The 21,957-nt window shown below is 68.0% G+C and overlaps 1 protein-coding gene across 1 annotated transcript in view; it reads left to right on the top strand.

Moving 5' to 3' along the window:
* NOTCH3 (notch receptor 3) overlaps positions 1–21,957 on the top strand; it is a 50,354-nt gene that overhangs the window by 979 nt on the left and 27,418 nt on the right. The window contains 11 exon segments of the mRNA XM_082334151.1: positions 5,097–5,179; positions 7,296–7,438; positions 8,193–8,313; positions 9,067–9,189; positions 11,076–11,309; positions 12,143–12,298; positions 12,959–13,144; positions 17,536–17,649; positions 17,855–17,968; positions 18,727–18,960; positions 20,855–20,965. Coding sequence (XP_082190277.1) covers positions 5,097–5,179; positions 7,296–7,438; positions 8,193–8,313; positions 9,067–9,189; positions 11,076–11,309; positions 12,143–12,298; positions 12,959–13,144; positions 17,536–17,649; positions 17,855–17,968; positions 18,727–18,960; positions 20,855–20,965 — 1,619 coding nt within the window.

The raw sequence follows: 21,957 nt of genomic DNA, 5'->3' as shown, positions 1-21,957 counted from the left end.
GGGAGGGGCGGAACCGGGACTAAACCGGGGCTAAAACCGGGCCCAAGTGGGCTTAAGCCGGGCTCAGCCGGGCTCAGTTGGGCTCAACCGGGTCCGATGGGGGCGGGGGGGGGGGGGAATTGGAGGGGTGGGGGTGGGGCGGGGGGAGCGGGACCGTGGGGAGGTGGGGGAGGGGTGGGGTGGGGGGTCCGGACCCGGTTTTGGGGGGGGGGGGGAGGGGGGAGCCGCCGGTGGCGGCGGGGGGGGGAGGGGGGGGTTGGCGGGACCGTGGGAACGCGGGGCCGGGCCGGGGGGGGAGGGGCCTGGGGGGGGGAGGGGCCGGGCCGTGGGAACGGGGCTGGGGGGGGAGGGGAAGGGGCAGCGGTTTGGGGGTGCGGGGATTTGGGGGGGGGGAGGGGAGGGCTGTGCCCCCCGCGGTGCACGATGGGAGGGGGGGGCCCGGCCGCCACTTGGGGGGGGGGCAGGGCACGAGCGCGGGGTGCAACGGGCGTGCAAGGGGCGTGCAAGGGGCGTGCAACACAACTGGGGGGCAGCGGGCGTGCGGTGAGCGTGCAAGGCACAAGCACAGGGTGCAGCGAGCGTGCAGCGAGCGTGCAAGGCATGCAAACGGGGTGCAGCGAGCGTGCACGGCACGAGCACGGGGTGCAATGAGGGTGCAGTGAGCGTGCAAGGCATGCAAACGGGGTGCAGCGAGCGTGCAAGGCACGAGATGGGGTGCTGCAAGCGTGCAGCAAGCGTGCAAGGCACGCGCACGGGGTGCAGCGAGCGTGCAATGCACAAGCACAGGGTGCAGTGAGCATGCAGCAAGCGTGCAAGGCACGAGATGGGGTGCAGTGAGGGTGCAGCAAGCGTGCAAGGCACGAGATGGGGTGCAATGAGCGTGCAATGCACAAGCACAGGGTGCAGCGAGAGTGCAAGGCACGAGATGGGGTGCAATGAGGGTGCAGTGAGCGTGCAAGGCACGCACGTGGGGTGCAATGAGCGTGCAATGCACAAGCACGGCGTGCAGTGAGCTTGCAGCGAGCGTGCAAGGCACACGATGGGGTGCTGTGAGCGTGCAGCAAGCGTGCAAGGCACGCAGACGGGGTGCAGTGAGTGCGCAATGCACAAGCACGGCGTGCAGCGAGCTTGCAGCGAGCGTGCAAGGCACGAGATGGGGTGCGATGAGGGTGCAGGGAGCGTGCAGCAAGCGTGCAATGCACAGCCATGGCGTGCAGCGAGCGTGCAAGGCACGAGCACGGGGTGCAGCGAGAGTGCGGTGAGCGTGCAAGGCACAAGCAAGGCGTGCAGCGAGCGTGCAAGGCTCAGGTGGGGTGCAGCGAGCGTGCGGTCAGTGCGATGCACAAGCAGGGTGCAGCGAGCGTGCAGCGAGTGTGCAAGGCACAGGCACGGCGTGCAGCGAGCGTGCAAGGCACGAGCATGGGATGCAGGGAGGATGGGGTGACCGTGCAAGGCACAAGCACGGGGTGCAGCAAGCGTGCAGCAAGTGTGCAAGGCACAGCCACGGCATGCAGCGGGCGTGCAAGGCAGGAGCACGGGGTGCTGCGAGCGTGCACTGAGCATGCAATGCACAAACAGGGGTGCGGTGAGCGTGCAAGGCACAAGAAGGGGAGCAGTGAGCGTGCAGCGAGTGTGCAAGGCACAGGCACGGCGTGCAGCGAGCGTGCAAGGCACGAGCATGGGATGCAGGGAGGATGGGGTGACCGTGCAAGGCACAAGCACGGGGTGCAGCAAGCGTGCAGCAAGTGTGCAAGGCACAGCCACGGCATGCAGCGGGCGTGCAAGGCAGGAGCACGGGGTGCTGCGAGCGTGCGCTCAGAGTGCAATGCACAAACAGGGGTGCGGTGAGCGTGCAAGGCACAAGAAGGGGAGCAGTGAGCGTGCAGTGAGTGTGCAAGGCACGAGCATGGGGTGCAGTGAGCGTGCAAGGCACAAGCATAGGATGCAGCGAGCGTGCAGCAAGCATGCAAGGCACAGCCATGGCATGCAGCAAGCGTGCAAGGCACAAGCACGGGGTGCAGTGAGCCTGCAGGGAGCGTGCAAGGCGCAAGTGGGGTGCAGCGAGCGTGCAAGGCACGAGCACGGGGTGCAGCGGGCGTGCGGTGAGCGTGCAAGGCGGCAGCGGGCTGCGGGCGCAGCGGCGGGGTGCCAGGCCCGGGCCGCGGGGGCTGCTGCAGGCGGCAGCGCGGGTGCAGTGCACGTGCGCGTGCAAGGGGGGTGCGAGGCACCGGGCTGCTGCAGGCGTGCAGGGGGCGTGTGCAACGTGCGTGCAGTGCGTGTGCAAGGCCACGCATGTGCAATGCGTGTGCATGCTCAGGGCGGGTGCGGGGTGCGTGTGCAAGGCCACGTGCATGCAGGATACGCGTGTGTGTGCAATGCGTGTGCGGAGTGCGTGTGCAGGGCCTGTGCAAGGCCACGCGTGTGCAGGATGCATGTGCAAGGCCATGCGTGTGCAATGCGTGTGCAGGATGCTTTTGCACGTGCAGGATGTGCGTGTGGTGCATGTGCAAGGCCGTGCGTGTGCAGGATGCGTGTGCAGTGCATGCACAGAACACGGGTGTGTGTGCAGGGTGCGCGTGCAATGCGTGTGCACGTGCAGGATGCGTGTGCGGTGCGTGTGCAAGGCCGTGCGTGTGCAGGATGCGTGTGCAATGCATGCACAGAACACGTGTGCGTGTGCAGGGTGCGTGTGCAATGCATGTGCAATGCATGTGCAGTGTGTGTGCAAGGCCACGCGTGTGCGGGATGCCTGTGCAAGGCTGTGCATGAGCAATGCACGTGCAGGATGCATCTGCAGGGTGCGTGTGCAAGGCCACGCGTGTGCAGGATGTGCATGCGGTGCATGTGCAAGGCCGTGCGTGTGCAACGCATGCACAGAACACGTGTGCATGTGCAGGGTGCGTGTGCAGTGCATGTGCTGGGCCGTGCGTGTGCAATGCGTGTGCAATGCATGTGCAGTGTGTGTGCAAGGCCACGCGTGTGCGGGATGCCTGTGCAAGGCTGTGCATGAGCAATGCACGTGCAGGATGCATCTGCAGGGTGCGTGTGCAAGGCCACGCGTGTGCAGGATGTGCATGCGGTGCATGTGCAAGGCCGTGCGTGTGCAACGCATGCACAGAACACGTGTGCATGTGCAGGGTGCGTGTGCAGTGCATGTGCTGGGCCGTGCGTGTGCAATGCGTGTGCAATGCATGTGCAGTGTGTGTGCAAGGCCACGCGTGTGCGGGATGCGTGTGCAATGCGTGTGCGTGTGCAGGATGCGCGTGCGGTGCGTGTGCAAGGCCGTGCATGTGCAATGCATGTGCCGGATTCGTGTGCAATGCATGCACAGAACACGTGTGCGTGTGCAGGATGCGTGTGCAGTGCATGTGCAAGGCCACATATGTGCAGGATGCGTGTGCAATGTGTGTGCAATGCGTGTGCACGTGCCGGATGCGTGTGCAAGGCGTGTGCAATGCGTGTGCGTGTGCAGGATGCGTGTGCAATGCGTGTGCAATGCGTGTGCGTGTGCAGGATGTGTGTGTAATTCGTGTGCAATGCGTGTGCATGTGCAGGATGCGCGTGCGGTGCGTGTGCAAGGCTGTGCGTGTGCAGGATGCGTGTGCAATGCATGCACAGAACATGTGTGCGTGTGCAGGGTGCGTGTGCAATGCATGTGCAAGGCCACGCGTGTGCAGTGTGCACGAGCAATGCACGCACAGAAAATGTGGGTGTGCAGTGCGTGTGCAGGACGCACGTGCGGTGTGTGTGCAAGGCCCTGTGTGTGCGGTGTGTGTGCCATGCGTGTGCACGTGCAGGACGCATGTGCCATGCGTGTGCCATGCGTGTGCACGTGCCGGATGCGTGTGCCATGCGTGTGCAATGCGTGGGCACGTGCAGGACGCGTGTGCAATGCGTGTGCAATGCGTGCACGTGTGCAGGTTGCGTGTGCCATGCATGTGCCATGCGTGTGCACGTGCCGGATGCGTGTGCCATGCGTGTGCAATGCGTGTGCACGTGCCGGATGCTGTGTGCAATGCGTGTGCAATGCGTGTGCACGTGCAGGGTGCGTGTGCCGTGTGTGGTGCCATGCGTGTGCAATGCGTGTGCACGTGCAGGGTGCGTGTGCAATGTGTGTGCAATGCGTGTGCACGTGCAGGGTGCGTGTGCAATGCGTGTGCAATGCGTGTGCACGTGCAGGACGCGTGTGCAATGCGTGTGCAATGCGTGTGCACGTGTCGGATGCGTGTGCACGTGCAGGCTGCGTGTGCCATGCGTGTGCCGGATGCGTGTGCAAGGCCGCGCGTGTGCAGCGCCCCTCACGCTCCCCCCTCCCCCCGCCCCCGCGGGACCCCGTGCTCCCCTCCCCCCCTCCCCCAACGGGTTGGGGGTGACGTGGGTGACCCCGGGTGACCCCAGCTGCCCCTCCCCCGCTCTTCCCACGGCCTTGGGACCCTTGGGTCCCTCCGGGGGGGGAGGGGCGGGGGGGTGGGGGGCAGGGATGTGGAGGGCAGCGTGTGGGGCAGGGGGGATCTATGGGGCAGGGGGGGATCTATGGGGTAGTGCATGGGGCGGGGGGGGAATCTATGGGGCAGGGGGGGGTCCATGGGACAGCAGTGGATCTGTGGGGCGGGGGGGGATCTATGGAGCAGTCTATGGGGCAGAGGGGTCTATGGGGCAGTGTGTGGGGCAGGGGGGTCTATGGGGCGGGGGGGGAAGCTATGGGGCAGGGGGGATCTATGGGGCAGCATGTGGGGTGGGGGGGGGTCCATGGGGCAGGGGGAGGTCTATGGGGCAGCGTGTGGGGCGGGGGGGGAGGGGCTATGGGGCAGGGGGGTCTCTGGGGCAGCGTGTTGGGCGGGGGGGAGGGGCTATGGGGCAGGGGGGGGTCTCTGGGGCAGCGTGTGGGGCGGGGGGGGGTCCATGGGGCGGGGGGGTCCATGGGGCGGGGGGGGGCTCTGGGGCGGGGGGTCTCTGGGGCAGCGCGTGGGGCGGGGGTGCCGTGGGGGCGGGGGGGGTCCATGGGGGCGGGGGGGGGTCCATGGGGCAGGGGGTCTCTGGGGCAGCGCGTGGGGCGGGGGGTGCCGTGGGGCTGACCCCCCCCCCCGCCCCCCCAGTGCTGCCGTGCCCCGAGGGGGCCCCCGCCCTGCGAGAACGGGGGGCTCTGCGTGCTGGACCCCCAGGGCCGGACCGCCTGCCTGTGAGTGACCCCCACCCACGGGTGCCCCACGGCGCCCCACACCCCCCCACAGCACCCATACCCCCCGTGGCTGCCACACCCCCCCCCAGCACCCCCCCAGCACCCCCCCAGCACCCCTATAGCTCCCCTACGGCACCCCACACCCCCCCCCACAGCACCCCATCCCCCCCCAGGGCCCCCACAGCCCCCCCAGCACCCCATAGCACCCACACCCCCCCATACCCCCCTCTATAGCACCCCCATACCCCCCCTATCGCACCCCACAGCACCCCTATAGCACCCCATACCCCCCCATGGCACCTACAGCCCCCCCATGGCACCCATAACCCCCCATGGCACCCTTATGGCACCCCACACACCCCCTCCGTGGCACCCATACCCCCCCCATAGCACCCCCACACTCCCCTATAGCTCCCCATGGCACCCACACCCCCCTATAGCACCCATGGCACCCCATGGCACCCACACCCCCCCATACCCCCCCCAGCACCCATGGCACCCATACCCCCCTATAGCACCCTATAGCACCCATACTCCCCCCAGCACCCTGTACCCCCCCATACCCCCCTATAGCACCCTAGAGCACTCTATGGCACCCATACCCCCCCACAGCACCCCATGGAACCCATACCCCCCTATAGCACCCTAGAGCACTCCGTGGCACCCATACCCCCCCTATAGAACCCTTATACCCCCCCCATGGCACCCCATACCCCCCTATAGCACCCCATGGCACCCATACCCCCCCCAGCACCCCGTCCCCCCCCATATCCCCCTATAGCACCCTAGAGCACTCCATGGCACCCATACCCCCCTATAGCACCCCATGGCACCCCATGGCACCCACACCCCCCTATAGCACCCCCCCCCAGCACCCATGGCACCCACACCCCCCTATAGCACCCCCCCCAGCACCCATGGCACCCACACCCCCCTATAGCACCCCCATAGCACCCCATGGCACCCACACCCCCCTATAGCACCCCCCAGCACCCATGGCACCCATACCCCCCTATAGCACCCTATACCCCCCCACAGCACCCACACCCCCCTATAGCACCCCCATACCCCCCCATAGCACCCCGGCCCCCCCGCGGGCGGGGGGAGGGGCGCTGCCTGCCCGGGCAGGACGGGGCGGGGGGGGGAGGGGCCGTGGGAGCCCGCCCGGGGCCACGTTCCCAGGGTGCCCCCCCGCCCCTCCCCCCCCGCCCCGCCCCTCCCCCCCCCGCCCGGACGCCTGGGTTCCCCGGGGGGGGAGGGGCGCGGCCCTGGCACCCTGCCCCTCCCCCCCAGTCCCTGTCCCTCGGGGGGGGAGGGGGGCACCCATGGGAGCCCCCCACGCTTGGGGGGCGGTGGGGGGCCCATGGGTGGGGTGGGGGTCCCATGGGTGTCGGGGGGTCCCATGGGGATGCAGGTGCCCCAGGGGTGCTGCGGGTCCCCCACGGGTGCCATGGGTCTCCCACGGGTGCCGCGGGGTCCCACGGGTGCCGCAGGTCTCCCATGGGTGCTGGGGCATCCCATGGATGCTGGGGGTCTCCCATGGGTGCCGTGGGTCTCCCACGGTTGTTGGGGGGTTCCAGGGGTGCCGCGGGTCCCCAACGGGTGCCGTGGGTCCCCCATGGGTGCCGGGGGTCTCCCATGGGTGCCATGGGTCTCCCACGGGTGTTGGGGGGTCCCAGGGGTGCTGCGGGTCCCCCATGGGTGCTGGGGTCCCCCATGGGTGCCATGGGTCTCCCATGGGTGCTGGGGGTCTCATGGGTGCTGGGGTCTCCCATGGGTGCCATGGGTCTCCCATGGGTGCTGGGGGTCCCATGGGTGCTGGGGGTCTCATGGGTGCTGGGGTCTCCCATGGGTGCTGGGGTCTCCCATGGGTGCCGGGGGTCCCCTACGGGTGCCGTGCGTCTCCCATGGGTGCTGAGGGTCTCCCATGGGTGCCATGGGTCTCCCATGGGTGCTGGGGTCTCCCATGGGTGCCGGGGGTCCCCTACGGGTGCCGTGCGTCTCCCATGGGTGCTGGGGTCTCCCATGGGTGCCATGGGTCTCCCATGGGTGCTGGGGTCCCCCACGGGTGCCGGGGGTCCCATGGGTGCCGGGGGTCTCAGCTGCCGCCCCGCAGGTGCCAGCCGGGGGTGCTGGGGGCGCGGTGCCAGCTGCGGGACCCCTGCACCCCCTCGCCCTGCCCCCCCGGGGGGCTCTGCCAGAGCACCCTGCGCCAGGGCACCCTGCGCCCCCGCTGCCTCTGCCCCCCCGGCGCCCGCCGTGAGTCGGGGGGCCCAGGGGTGGGGGGTCCCATGGGGGGGGCAATGGGGGGGAGATGGACCATGGGTGGGGGCCCAGGGGTGGGGGGTCCCATGGGTGGGTGGGGCCTGGGGGGCAATGGGGGGGGATGGACCAGGGGTGGGGGTCCCATGGGGGAAATGGGGGGGAGAGGGACCATGGGGGGGGGGTCCCGGGGGGGGGGGGCGGGGGGCAATGGGGGAGAGGGACCAGGGGTGGGGGTCCCAGGGGTGGGGGTCCCATGGGGGGGGGGGGGGTCCCAGGGGTAGGGGGGGTCCCATGGGTGGGGGGGGCCTGGGGGGCAATGGGGAGGGATGGACCAGGGGTGGGGGTCCCATGGGTGGGGGGGTCCCAGGGGTGGGGGTCCCATGGGTGGGGGGGGCCTGGGGGGCAATGGGGGGGAGAGGGACCATGGGTGGGGGGGACAACGAGGGGAGGCAGACTATGGGTGGGGGGGGGGTCCCATGGGTGGGGGTCCTGGGGGGCAATGGGGGGGATGGACCATGGGTGGGGGGGGTCCCAATGGGGTCCCATGGGTGGGGGGGACCCCAAGGGTGAAGGGGGGACCCCAATGGGGTGGGGGGGGGGGTCCCCATTGGGGGGGGGTCCCATGGAGTGAGGGGGGGGCCAAGAGGGGGGTGCAGGGGGGGGTCCTATGGGGAGGGGGCTCCATGGGGAGGGTGCTGGTGGGCACCCATGGGTGCCCAGCCCCCACCCAACAGCACCCCCCCCCCAGATCCCGACTGCACCCCCCTGGAGACGCCCCCCTCCCCCCCCCTGCGCCCCCTCCCCCTGCCTGAACGGGGGCACCTGCCGCCAGCTGGGGGAGGGGTCCTTCGACTGCGCCTGCCTGCCCGGTGGGTGCCGGCACCCATGGGTGCTGCCGGGGGGCGGGGGGCGCCGGGGCCGGGGCTCGCTTGGGGTGGGAGGGGGCAATGGGGGGCGGGGGGGCCCTGGGGAGCCCTGAAAACTGGGGGGGGGGGGGTCCTTGGAAGTGGGTGGGGGGTCCCTGGGGAGCCCTAAAAACTGGGTGGGGGTCCCTGGGGGTCCCTGGAAGTGGGTGGGGGTCCCTGAGGGGGGTCCCTAGCACTGGGTGTGGGGGTCCCTGGCACCTACTGGGGGCTTATGGGTGGTCTCTGGGACTGGGTGGGGGGTCCCTGGAAGTGGGTGGGGGTCCCTGGGGAGCCCTAAAAACTGGGTGGGGGTCCCTGGGGGTCCCTGGCACTGGGGGGCGGGGGTTATGGGTGGTCCTGGGACGGGGTGGGGGTCCCTGGGGGGTCCCTGGCACCTATTGGGGGTTATGGGTGGTCCTGGGACTGGGCGGGGGGTCCCTGGAAGTGGGTGGGGGTCCCTGGGGAGCCCTAAAAACTGGGGGGGGGGGTCCTTGGGGGTCCCTGGAAGCGGGTGGGGGTCTCCGAGGGCCCCTGGCATGGGTGGGGGGTCCTTGGCACCCATCACCCTCGGCATCTGCGGGGCTCCCCGGTGATGGGTTGGGGGGGTCCAGGGTGGCCGTGGATTGGGGGGGGGGGGGTCCCTGTCATGGGGGGGGGGGGGTCCCGGGCGTGGGGGGGGGGGTCCCGGGCCCCACCCTGACCCTCGGGGTGCCCAAGGTTTCGAGGGTCCCACCTGCGAGACCAACGTGGACGACTGCCCCGGGCACAAGTGCCTCCACGGGGGCACCTGCGTGGACGGGGTCAACACCTACAACTGCCAGTGCCCCCCCGAGTGGACGGGTAGGGGGCACCCGGGGGGGCGCCCGGGGGGGCGCCCGGGGGGGCGTGGGGCGCCGGGCTGGGCAACCAGATAGGGAGGGAGGTGGTCACCAGGGCGGGCATGGAGGTGGGGATGGAGGTGGGCACCAGGGTGGGCGTCAAGGTGGGGACCAAGGTGGTCACTGAGGTGGGCACCAGGGCGGGCACCTCAGGGTGGGCATTGGACACCAGGGTGGGCAACCAGATAGGGAGGGAGGTGGTCACCAGGGTGGGCATGGAGGTGGGGATGGAGGTGGGGATTGAGGTGGTCACCAGGGCGGGCACCTCAGGGTGGGCGTCGGGCATCGGGGTGGGCAACCAGATAGGGAGGGAGGTGGTCACCGGGGCGGGCATGGAGGTGGGCATCAAGGTGGGGATTAAGGTGGGCACCAGGGTGGGCACCTCAGGGTGGGCATTGGACACCAGGGTGGGCAACCAGATAGGGAGTGAGGTGGTCACCAGGGTGGGCATGGAGGTGGGGATTGAGGTGGGCACCAGGGCGGACACTTCAGGGTGGGCATTGGACACCAGGGTGGGCAACCAGATAGGGAGTGAGGTGGTCACCAGGGCAGGCATGGACGTGGGGACCAAGGTGGGGAGGGAGGTGGGCACCAGGGTGGGCGTCAAGGTGGCGACCAAGGTGGTCACTGAGGTGGTCACCAGGGCGGGCACCTCAGGGTGGGCATTGGACACCAGGGTGGGCAACCAGATAGGGAGGGAGGTGGTCACCAGGGTGGGCATGGAGGTGGGCATCGAGGTGGGGAGGGAGGTGGTCACCAGGGTGGGTGTCAAGGTGGGGACCAGGGTGAGCATTGGGGTGGGCACCAGGGTGGGCACCAGGGTGGGCATCAAGGTGGGGACCAAGGTGGTCACTGAGGTGGGCACCCGGGTGGGCACCCCAGGGTGGCCATCGGAGACCAGGGTGGGCAACAAGATAGGGAGGGAGGTGGTCACCAGGGTGGGCAGCAAGGTGGGCACTTGGGCATGGACCAAGATGGGCACTGAGGTGGGCACCAGGGTGGTCATCGAGGTGGGCACCGAGGTGACCACCAAGGCCGTCTCTGAGGTTGCCTCCAAGGTGGTCCCCAAGGTTGTCACCGAGATGGGGACCAGGATAGTCCCTGAGATGATCCCAGAAGTGGACACCAAGGAGGTCCACAGGGTGGGGACCAAGGTGGTCCCTGAGATGGTCCTGGAGGTGGTCACCATGGAGGTCCCCAAGGTGGTCACGGAGATGGGGACCATGGTGGTCCCAGAGGTAGTCCCCAAGGTGGTCAGTGAGGTGCAGATCAGGGTAGTCCCTGAGGTGGTCACCAAGGAGGTCCCCAAGGCAGCCCCAAAGGTGGTCCTCAAGGTGGTCAGCAGGGTGGGGACCCGGGCGGCCCCATGCTGGTCCCCAAGGTGGTCCCCAAGGAGGTGCCCATGGTGGTCTCCAAGATGGTCAGTGAGGTGCAGACCAGGATGGTCCCTGAGGTGGCTCTAGAGGTGGTCACCAAGGAGGTCCCTGAGGTGGTCAGTGGGGTGGTGACCAAGGTGGTCACTAAGAAGGTCCCTGAGGTGGTCGGTGGGGTGGTCCCTGAGGTGGTCACCAAGGAGGTCCCTGAGGTGGTCAGTGGGGTGGTGACCAAGGTGGTCCCTGAGGTGGTCACCAAGGTGGTCCCTGAGGTGGTCAGTGGGGTGGTGACCAAGGTGGTCCCTGAGGTGGCTCTAGAGGTGGTCACCAAGGCGGCCCCTGAGGTGGTCAGCAGAAGGCAGCCCAAGGGGGTCCCTGAGATCTTCTCAGGTGATCTCCAAGAAGGTTCCTCAGGTTGCTCACCAAGACCTGCTTGACCCCACCCCCTCCATGTCCCACCCCCCACCCCCCCCAGGCCAGTTCTGCACCGAGGACGTGGACGAGTGCCAACTGCAACCCAACGCTTGCCACAACGGGGGCACCTGCTTCAACACCCAAGGTGGCCACACCTGCGTCTGCGTCAACGGTTGGACGGGGGAGAGCTGCAGCGAGAACATCGACGACTGCGCCACCACCGTCTGCTTCAACGGGGCCACCTGCCACGACCGCGTCGCCTCCTTCTACTGCGCCTGTCCCATGGGCAAGACGGGTGAGGGGAGAGGGAGGGTGCTGGGGGGGCACCCCTGAGGGTGGGGACCTCGTAGGGCAACCTGGTGTGGGGTAGGAGCCCCCCCGCCATGTGCACCCTGGGGTGGGGACAGCCAAGGGCACCCTGGCATGAGGTGGACATCTGCCAGGGGACCAAGGCATGGGGTGGGGACCTCCAAGAGCACCCTAGCATGGGGTGGGCACCCATAGGTGCACCCTGGCATGGGGTTGGGGACCTCTAAGAGCATCTTGACATGGGGTGAGCACCCATAAGTGCACCCTGGCATGGGGTGGACATCCCCAAGGGCACCCTGGCATGGGGTGGGGGCATCCAAGGGCACCCTGGTGTGGGGTGGCACCCTAGGGTGGCCTCAGCATGGGTTGGGTAGCACCAGCACGGGGTGGGCACCACCCTTGGGCACCCTGGTCTTGGGTGGGAACCCCTGGCATGGGTCAAGCACCCATGGGCACCCCAGGCATTGGGTGGACACCCTGGGGTGGCCTTGGCATGGGTTGGGTGGCACTGGCATGGGGTGGACACCTCCAGTGTGGGTTAAGCACCCATGGTCACCCTTCTTGGCATGGGGTGGGCACCCTGGGGTGGCTTTGGCAGAGGTTGGGTGGCCCCAGCATGGGGTGGGCACCCTGGCATGGGGTGAGCACCCACTGGGGTGGCCTTGGCATGGGTTGGGTGGCACCAACATGGCACGGCCATCACCCTTTGGGCACCCTGGGGTGGCTTTGGCAGAGGTCGGGTGGCCCCAGCATGGGGTGAGCACCCACTGGGGGGGGGTCCTGCACCCATGGGTGCCCTGACGCCCCGGTGGGTGCCAGGCCTGCTGTGCCACCTGGACGACGCCTGCGTCAGCAACCCGTGCCACAAGGACGCCATCTGCGACACCAACCCCGTCAACGGCCGCGCCATCTGCACCTGCCCCCCCGGCTTCACCGGCGGCGCCTGCGACCAGGACGTCGATGAGTGCTCCATCGGTGGGTGGGGGGCACCCATGGGTGGTGGTAGGGCATCCATTCGTGGTGACACCACCGTGGTGATACCACCATGAATGGTGGGCACGCATGGGCAGAGAGCACGGTGGACCTCCATGAGTGATCACCATGGCAATGGACCCAAGAAGGGGAGCACCCATGGGTGTTGGGGGCACCCATGGGTGGTGGTAGGGCCTCCAGTCATGGTGATGTCACCATGAATGGTGGGCACGCATGGGCAGAGAGCAGAGGCAAGGATGCACGCCCATGAATGACAAGCATGGCAATGGACCCAAGAAGGGGAGCACCCATGGGTGGGGGGGCACCTAGGGGTGGTGGGCACCCATGGGTGGTGGTGGGACATCCATTCGTGGTGGTGGGGGGGGTCATCCATGGGCAGAAAGCACAGGCAGGACTGCACTTCCATGAGCAATAGCCATGGCAGGGGAGCACCCATGGGTGTTGGGGACACCCATGGGTGGGGGGCACCCATGGGTGATGGTAGGACCGCCAGTCATGGTGATACCCCCATGGGCACGCATGGGCAGAGAGCAGAGGCGAGGGTGCACCTCCATGAGTGATCACCACAGCAATGGACCCAAGAAGGGGAGCACCCATGGGTGGGTGCCACCCATGGGTGCTGACCCCTCCCTTCCCCCCCAGGCGCCAACCCCTGCGAGCACTTTGGGCGCTGCGTCAACACCCAAGGGTCCTTCGAGTGCCGCTGCGGGCGGGGCTACGCGGGGCCGCGCTGCGAGAGCGACGTCAACGAGTGCCTGTCGGGGCCCTGCCGCAACCAGGCCACCTGCCTGGACCGCATCGGGCGCTTCACCTGCATCTGCATGGCCGGTGGGGGGCCACCCATGGGGGCGCTGGGGCGGGGCCCGGGGTGGTCCTGGGATGGGTGCTGGGGGGATGTGGGAGCTGGGGTGGGACCTGGGATGGGTGCTGGGGGGATGTGGGACCTGGGGTGGGACCTGGGATGGGTGCTGGGGGGGATGTGGGACCTGGGGTGGGACCTGGGATGGGGGCTGGTGGGGATGTGGGACCTGGGGTGGGACCTGGGATAGGTGCTGGTGGGGATATGGGACCTGGGGTGGGACCTGGGATGGGTGCTGGTGGGGATGTGGGACCTGGGGTGGGACCTGGGATGGGGGCTGGTGGGGATGTGGGACCTGGGGTGGTCCTGGGATGGGTGCTGGGGGGATGTGGGACCTGGGGTGGTCCTGGGATGGGTGCTGGTGGGGATGTGGGACCTGGGGTGGTCCTGGGATGGGTGCTGGTGGGGATGTGGGACCTGGGGTGGTCCTGGGATGGGTGCTGGGGGGGATGTGGGACCTGGGGTGGTCCTGGGATGGGTGCTGGGGGGGATGTGGGACCTGGGGTGGTCCTGGGATGGGTGCTGGGGGGATGTGGGACCTGGGGTGGTCCTGGGATGGGTGCTGGGGGGGATGTGGGACCTGGGGTGGTCTTGGGATGGGTGCTGGTGGGGATGTGGGACCTGGGGTGGGGCCTGGGATGGGTGCTGGTGGGGATGTGGGACCTGGGATGGGTGCAGGACCTGGGATGGGTGCTGGTGGGGATGTGGGACCTGGGGTGGGACCTGGGATGGGTGCTGGGGGGATGTGGGACCTGGGGTGGTCTTGGGATGGGTGCTGGTGGGGATGTGGGACCAGGGGTGGGGCCTGGGATGGGTGCTGGGGGGATGTGGGACCTGGGGTGGTCCTGGGATGGGTGCTGGTGGGGATGTGGGACCTGGGGTGGTCCTGGGATGGGTGCTGGTGGGGATGTGGGACCTGGGGTGGGACCTGGGATGGGTGCTGGGGGGATGTGGGACCTGGGGTGGGACCTGGGATGGGGGCTGGTGGGGATGTGGGACCTGGGGTGGGGCCTGGGATGGGTGCTGGGGGGGATGTGGGACCTGGGGTGGTCCTGGGATGGGTGCTGGGGGGATGTGGGACCTGGGGTGGTCCTGGGATGGGTGCTGGGGGGGATGTGGGACCTGGGGTGGTCCTGGGATGGGTGCTGGGGGGATGTGGGACCTGGGGTGGTCCTGGGATGGGTGCTGGGGGGATGTGGGACCTGGGGTGGTCCTGGGATGGGTGCTGGGGGGGATGTGGGACCTGGGGTGGGACCTGGGATGGGTGCTGGGGGGGATATGGGACCTGGGGTGGGACCTGGGATGGGTGCTGGGGGGGATATGGGACCTGGGGTGGTCCTGGGATGGGTGCTGGGGGGATGTGGGACCTGGGGTGGGACCTGGGATGGGTGCTGGGGGGATGTGGGACCTGGGGTGGGTGCAGGACCTGGGATGGGTGCTGGTGGGGATGTGGGACCTGGGGTGGTCCTGGGATGGGTGCTGGGGGGGATGTGGGACCTGGGGTGGTCCTGGGATGGGTGCTGGGGGGGATGTGGGACCTGGGGTGGTCCTGGGATGGGTGCTGGGGGGATGTGGGACCTGGGGTGGTCCTGGGATGGGTGCTGGGGGGGATGTGGGACCTGGGATGGGTGCAGGACCTGGGATGGGTGCTGGTGGGGATGTGGGACCTGGGGTGGGACCTGGGATGGGTGCTGGGGGGGATGTGGGACCTGGGGTGGTCTTGGGATGGGTGCTGGGGGGATGTGGGACCTGGGGTGGGTGCAGGACCTGGGATGGGTGCTGGGGGGATGTGGGACCTGGGGTGGGACCTGGGATGGGTGCTGGGGGGATGTGGGAGCTGGGGTGGTCCTGGGATGGGTGCTGGGGGGATGTGGGACCTGGGGTGGTCCTGGGATGGGTGCTGGGGGGATGTGGGACCTGGGGTGGTCCTGGGATGGGTGCTGGTGGGGATGTGGGACCAGGGGTGGGGCCTGGGATGGGTGCTGGGGGGATGTGGGACCTGGGGTGGTCCTGGGATGGGTGCTGGGGGGATGTGGGACCTGGGGTGGGGCCTGGGATGGGGGCTGGGGGGGATGTGGGACCTGGGGTGGTCCTGGGATGGGTGCTGGGGGGGATGTGGGACCTGGGGTGGGACCTGGGATGGGTGCTGGGGGGGATATGGGACCTGGGGTGGGACCTGGGATGGGTGCTGGGGGGATGTGGGACCTGGGGTGGGTGCAGGACCTGGGATGGGTGCTGGTGGGGATGTGGGACCTGGGGTGGTCCTGGGATGGGTGCTGGGGGGGATGTGGGACCTGGGGTGGTCCTGGGATGGGTGCTGGGGGGGATGTGGGACCTGGGGTGGTCCTGGGATGGGTGCTGGGGGGATGTGGGACCTGGGGTGGTCCTGGGATGGGTGCTGGGGGGATGTGGGACCTGGGGTGGTCCTGGGATGGGTGCTGGTGGGGATGTGGGACCAGGGGTGGGGCCTGGGATGGGTGCTGGGGGGATGTGGGACCTGGGGTGGTCCTGGGATGGGTGCTGGGGGGATGTGGGACCTGGGGTGGGGCCTGGGATGGGTGCTGGTGGGGATGTGGGACCTGGGGTGGTCCTGGGATGGGTGCTGGGGGGGATATGGGACCTGGGGTGGGGCCTGGGATGGGTGCTGGGGGGATGTGGGACCTGGGGTGGTCCTGGGATGGGTGCTGGTGGGGATGTGGGACCTGGGGTGGTCCTGGGATGGGTGCTGGTGGGGATGTGGGACCTGGGGTGGGACCTGGGATGGGTGCTGGGGGGATGTGGGACCTGGGGTGGGACCTGGGATGGGTGCTGGGGGGGATGTGGGACCTGGGGTGGGGCCTGGGATGGGTGCTGGTGGGGATGTGGGACCTGGGGTGGTCCTGGGATGGGTGCTGGTGGGGATGTGGGACCTGGGGTGGTCCTGGGACGGGTGCTGGTGGGGATGTGGGACCTGGGGTGGGACCTGGGATGGGTGCTGGGGGGATGTGGGACCTGGGGTGGTCCTGGGATGGGTGCTGGGGGGGATGTGGGACCTGGGGTGGGTGCAGGACCTGGGATGGGTGCCGGTGGGGATGTGGGACCTGGGATGGGACCTGGGATGGGTGCTGGTGGGGATGTGGGACCTGGGGTGGTCCTGGGATGGGTGCTGGTGGGGATGTGGGAAATGGGATGGGTGCAGGACCTGGGATGGGTGCTGGGGGGATGTGGGACCTGGGGTGGGACCTGGGATGGGTGCTGGGGGGGATGTGGGACCTGGGGTGGTCCTGGGATGGGTGCTGGTGGGGATGTGGGACCTGGGATGGGTGCAGGACCTGGGATGGGTGTTGGTGGGGATGTGGGACCTGGGGTGGTCCTGGGATGGGTGTTGGTGGGGATGTGGGACCTGGGGTGGGACCTGGGGTGGGACCTGCGATGGGTGCAGGACCTGGGATGGGTGCTGGTGGGGATATGGGACCTGTTGAGGGTCCTGGTGGGGTTATGGGACCTGGGGTGGGACCTGGGATGTGCATGGGACCTGGGATGGGTGCTGGTGTGGTTATGGGACGTGGTGTGGGACCGAGGGTGGTGCTGGGGCGCGTGTGGGTCATGGTATGGGTGCTGGGGTGGACATGGGACCTGGGGTGGGATGTGTTGAGGGTCCTGGGGTGGGGGTGGGACCTGGCATGGGTGCTGGTGGGGATATGGGACCTGGTGTGGGACCTGGGATGGGTGTTGCGGTGGGTGCAGGATCTGGTGAGGGTCCTGGTGGGGATGTGGGACCTGGTGTGGTCCTGGGATGGGTGCTGGACCTGGGATGGGTGCTGGTGTGGTTATGGGACGTGGTGTGGGACCGAGGGTGGTGCTGGGGTGCGTGTGGGTCATGGTATGGGTGCTGGGGTGGACATGGGACCTGGGGTGGGACCTGGGGTGGGACCTGGGATGGGTGCTGGTGTGGTTATGGGACCTGGAGAGGGTCCTGGTGGGGATGTGGGACCTGGTGTGGTCCTGGGATGGGTGTGGGACCTGGGATGGGTGCTGGGGTGGCTATGGGACCTGGTATGGGACCTGCTGTGGGTCGTGGTGGGGTTATGGGATGTGGTGTGGGACCTGGGATGGGTGCTGGTGTGGGTCATGGTGGGGTTTGGGGTGGGACTTGGGATGGGTGCTGGAATGGGTGTGGAACATGGGGTGGGACCTAGGGAGGGTGCTGCTACGGGACGTGGTAGGGGGATGGGTCCTGCCATGGGTCCTGGTGGGGCCGAGCAGAATTCACCTCCGCTTGCGCAGGCAGTGGGTGCCCCGTGCGGGCAAGGGGGTGTCAGGGTGGGGGTGAGGGTGTCCGTGGGTGCCAGGGTGGGGGTGACGGTGCCGGTGGGTGCAGGGTTCAGCGGGCCCCTCTGCGAGCTGGAGGTGGACGAGTGCCAGAGCAGCCCCTGCGCCAACGGCGGCCGCTGCCACGACCTGGTCAACGGCTTCTCCTGCTCCTGCCCCCCCGGTGAGCACCCACCCGTGGGCACCCACCCGTGAGCACCCACCCATGGGCACCCACCCATGGGCACCACCTCCGGGCTCCTGGGCTTGGGGGTGCAGGAGCTCTGGGGGTGCCTGGGGGTCCCCTGAGGGGAGTTGGGGGGGGTCCATGGGGGGGGACCCACCCCATCTGGCCCCACCACCACCACCCATGGGTGCTCCCCACCCAGGTTTCTCGGGCCCCACCTGCCAGACGGACATGGACGAGTGCGCCAGCACCCCCTGCCGCAACGGCGCCAAGTGCCTCGACCGCCCCAACGGCTACGAGTGCCGCTGCGCCGAGGGTGAGCCCCCCACCCCACCCCAGGACCCCCAGCACCCATGGGTGGGCGTGGAACCCGGCATTGACCACCCGGCACTCATGGGTGGGCATGGAAGCCAGCACTGACAACGCAACAGCCATGGGTGGGCAAGGAACCCAGCATTGACCATCCTGCACCCATGGGCGGCCATGGAACCCCGACATTGTCCATCTTGCACCCAGGGGTGTACCTGACCTCCTGGTGTTGGCCACCTTGCGCCCATGGGTGTCCTTGACCTCCTGGCATTGCCCACCTTGCACCCATGGGTGTCCCCAACCTCCTGGCATTGCCCACCTTGCACCCATGGTGTCCCTGACCTCCTGGTGTTGCCCACCCTGCACCCATGGATGTCCCCAAACCCCCGATATTGCCCACTGTGCACCCATGGGTGCCCCCAGCCCCCCGGCATTGCCCACCCTGCACCCATGGGTGTCCTCAACCTCCTGGCATTGGCCACTGTGGGTGTCCTCAACCTCCTGGTGTTGCCCACCCTGCACCCATGGTGTCCCTGACCTCCTGGCATTGCCCACCTTGCACCCATGGGTGTCCTCAACCTCCTGGTGTTGCCCACCCTGCACCCATGGTGTCCCTGACCTCCTGGTGTTGCCCACCCTGCACCCATGGTGTCCCTGACCTCCTGGCATTGCCCACCCTGCACCCACGGGTGCCCCCAGCCCCCCGACCTTGCCCACCCTGCACCCATGGGTGCCCCCAGCACCCCCTTCCCCCCCTCCCCCCAGGTTTCGAGGGTCCTCTCTGCGAGCGCAACGTGGACGACTGCTCGCCGGACCCCTGCCACCACGGCACCTGCCTGGACGGCATCGCCAGCTTCTCCTGCGCCTGCGCCCCCGGCTTCACCGGCCACCGCTGCCAGCTCCAGCTGGACGAGTGCCACAGCAGCCCCTGCCGCAACGGCGGCAAGTGCATCGACCGCATCGCCGCCTACCAGTGCAACTGCCCGCCCGGCACCGCCGGTAGGGTGCTGAGGGGTGGGGGGTCTTCTCGGGGGGGGGGGGGGGGGCTGGGTGTGGCGTTGGGGCTCACCTGGGCATGAGATGGGTGCTGGGTGTGGTGTTGGGGCTCACCTGGGCATGGGGTGGGTGCTGGGTGTGGTGTTGGGGCTCACCTGGGCATGAGATGGGTGCTGGGTGTGGCGTTGGGTCTTCTCTGGGCATGGGGTGGGTGCTGAGGATGGTGTTGGGTCTTCTCTGGGCATGGAGTGGGTGCTGGGTGTGGCGTTGGGTCCCAGCTGGGCATGGGGTGGGTGCTGGGTCTGGTGTTGGGTCCTATCTGGTCATGAGATGGGTGCTGAGGATGGTGTTGGGTCTTCTCTGGGCGTGGGGTGGGTGCTGGGTGTGGTGTTGGGTCCTATCTGGTCATGAGATGGGTGCTGAGGATGGTGTTGGGTCTTCTCTGGGCATGGAGTGGGTGCTGGGGGTGGTGTTGGGTCCCATCTGGGCATGGGGTGGGTGCTGGGTGTGGTGTTGGATCCCATCTGGGCATGGAGTGGGTGCTGGAGATGGTGTTGGGTCTCATCTGGGCATGGGGTGGGTGCTGGGTGTGGCGTTGGGGCTCATCTGGTCATGAGATGGGTGCTGAGTGTGGTGTTGGGTCTTTGGGCGTGGGGTGGGTGCTGGGTGTGGTGTTGGGTCCCAGCTGGTCATGAGATGGGTGCTGGAGATTGTGTTGCGTCTTCTCTGGGCATGGGGTGGTTGATGGAGAAGGTGCTGGGTCTTCTCTGGGCATGGAGTGGGTGCTGGGTGTGGTGTTGGGTCTCATCTGGGCATGGGGTGGGTGCTGGGGGTGGCGTTGGGGCTCATCTGGTCATGAGATGGGTGCTGGAGATGGTGTTGGGTCTTCTCTGGGCGAGGGGTGGGTGCTGGGAGTGGTGTTGGCTCTCACCTGGGCACGGGATGGTTGATGGAGAAGGTGCTGGATCTTCTCTGGGCATGGGGTGGGTGCTGGACGTGGCGTTGGGTCCCAACTGGTCTTGGGGTGGCCAATGGACAAGGCATAAGGTCTTCTCTGGGCATGGGATGGTTGATGGACATGGCCTTGCCTCCCAGTTGGTCATGGGGTGGTTGATGGAGATGGTGCTGGGTCCCATCTGGGCATGAAGTGGGTGCTGGAGAAGGCATTGGGTCCCATCTGGGCATGGGGTGGGTGCCGGGGGTGGTGTTGGGTCTCAGCTGTCCATGGGGTGGCTGATGGAGATGGTGTCGGGTCCCATCAAGGCACTGGGTGGGTGCTGGGTCTTCTCAGGGCATAGGGTGGGTGCTGGGTGGGGTTTTTGGGTCCCAACTGGTCTTGGGATGGTCAATGGAGATGGTGTTGGGTCCCACCTGGCCATGAAATGGGTGCTAGCGATGGCGTTGGTTCTTATCTGGGCATGGGGTGGGTGCTGGCGAGGGTGCTGGGTCCCATCTGGTCACGGGGTGGTTGATGGACAAGGTGTTGAGTCCCATTGAGCACTGGGTGGGTGCTGGAGATGGTGTTGAGTCCCAACTGGTCAGGGGATGGGTGCTGGTCATGGCGTTGGGTCTTACCTGGTCATAAGGTGGGTGCTGGACATGGCATTGGGTCCCATCTGACCGTGAAGTGGGTGCTGGGTCCCATCAGGGCACTGGGTGGGTGCTGGACATAGGGTGGGTGCTGGTCATGGCGTTGGGTCCCACCGGGGCACGGAGTGGGTGACACCACAGGGTGGTCACTGGGTGCCACCACCTCCCACCTGAGCATGGGCCAGGAATGGGTGTCCCCGGGGTGCCCCACCTGGGCACCCACCTGATGTGGCTCAGCCCTGCACCCCTGGGTGCCCCACCCCGGTCATGGGGTGGGTGCTGAGGCCCGGCCACCCTTGGGTGCCAGGTGTCAACTGCGAGGTGAACCCCGACGACTGCGCCAGCGACCCCTGCGTCCACGGCGTGTGCCAGGACGGCATCGACCGCTACGACTGCGTCTGCCAGCCCGGCTTCACAGGTGGGTGCCCGTGGGTGCTCCCGTGGGTGCTCCCGTGGGTGCTGGGGGTCCGTGGTGCCTCCTGGGTGCTCCCATGGGTGCTGGGGGGGCAGGGAGTCCACTGGGTGCTCCCATGGGTGCTGGGGGTCCGTGGTGCCTCCTGGGTGCTCCCATGGGTGCTGGGGGGGCTCAGTGACCGCTGGGTGCTCCCATGGGTGCTGGGGAGGCACGGAGTCCACTGGGTGCTCCCATGGGTGCTGGGTGGGCCACAGTGCCCAGTGGGTGCTCCCTTGGGTGCTGGGGTCCTTGGTGCCCATTGGGTGCTCCCTTGGGTGCTGGGGGGGGGCACGGTGCTCACTGGGTGCTCCCATGGGTGCTGGGGTGGCTCAGCACCCACTGGGTGCCCATGTTGGGTGCCCCTGTTGATTACCCATGCTGCGTGCCCACGTTGGGTGCCCATGTTGGGTGTCCCATTGATCACACATACTGGGTGCCCCTGTTGATTATCCACGCTGGGTGCTCGTGTTGATTACCTGTGTTGGGTGCCCCTGTTGGGTGCCCCATTGATTACCCATGCTGGGTGCCACTGTTGGGTGCCCCTGTTGGGTGTTCCATTGATTATCCATGCTGGGTGCCCCTGTTGACCACCCTTGTTGGGTGCCCCTGTTGGGTGCCCATCCCATGTTGATTGCTCATGTTGGGTGCCCCTGTTGGGTGCCCATTGATTACCCATGCTGGGTGCCCCTGTTGGGTGCCCACGTTGGGTGCCCATTGATTACCCATGCTAGGTGCCACTGTTGGGTGCCCCATTGATTATCCATGTTGGGTGCCCATGTTGGGTGCCCCTGTTGGGTGCCCATTGATTACCCATGCTAGGTGCCCCTGTTGGGTGCCCACGTTGGGTGTTCCATTGATTATCCATGTTGGGTGCCCCTGTTGGGTGCCCATGTTGGGTGCCCTATTGATTATCCATGTTGGGTGCCCATGTTGGGTGCCCTATTGATTATCCATGT

The sequence above is a fragment of the Platalea leucorodia genome, assembly GCF_965183815.1.
Source record: "Platalea leucorodia genome assembly, chromosome: 29".
NCBI lineage: Eukaryota > Metazoa > Chordata > Aves > Pelecaniformes > Threskiornithidae > Platalea > Platalea leucorodia.
Note: the sequence above shows the minus strand (reverse complement) of the source record. Positions and strands in the feature narration are given on the sequence as shown.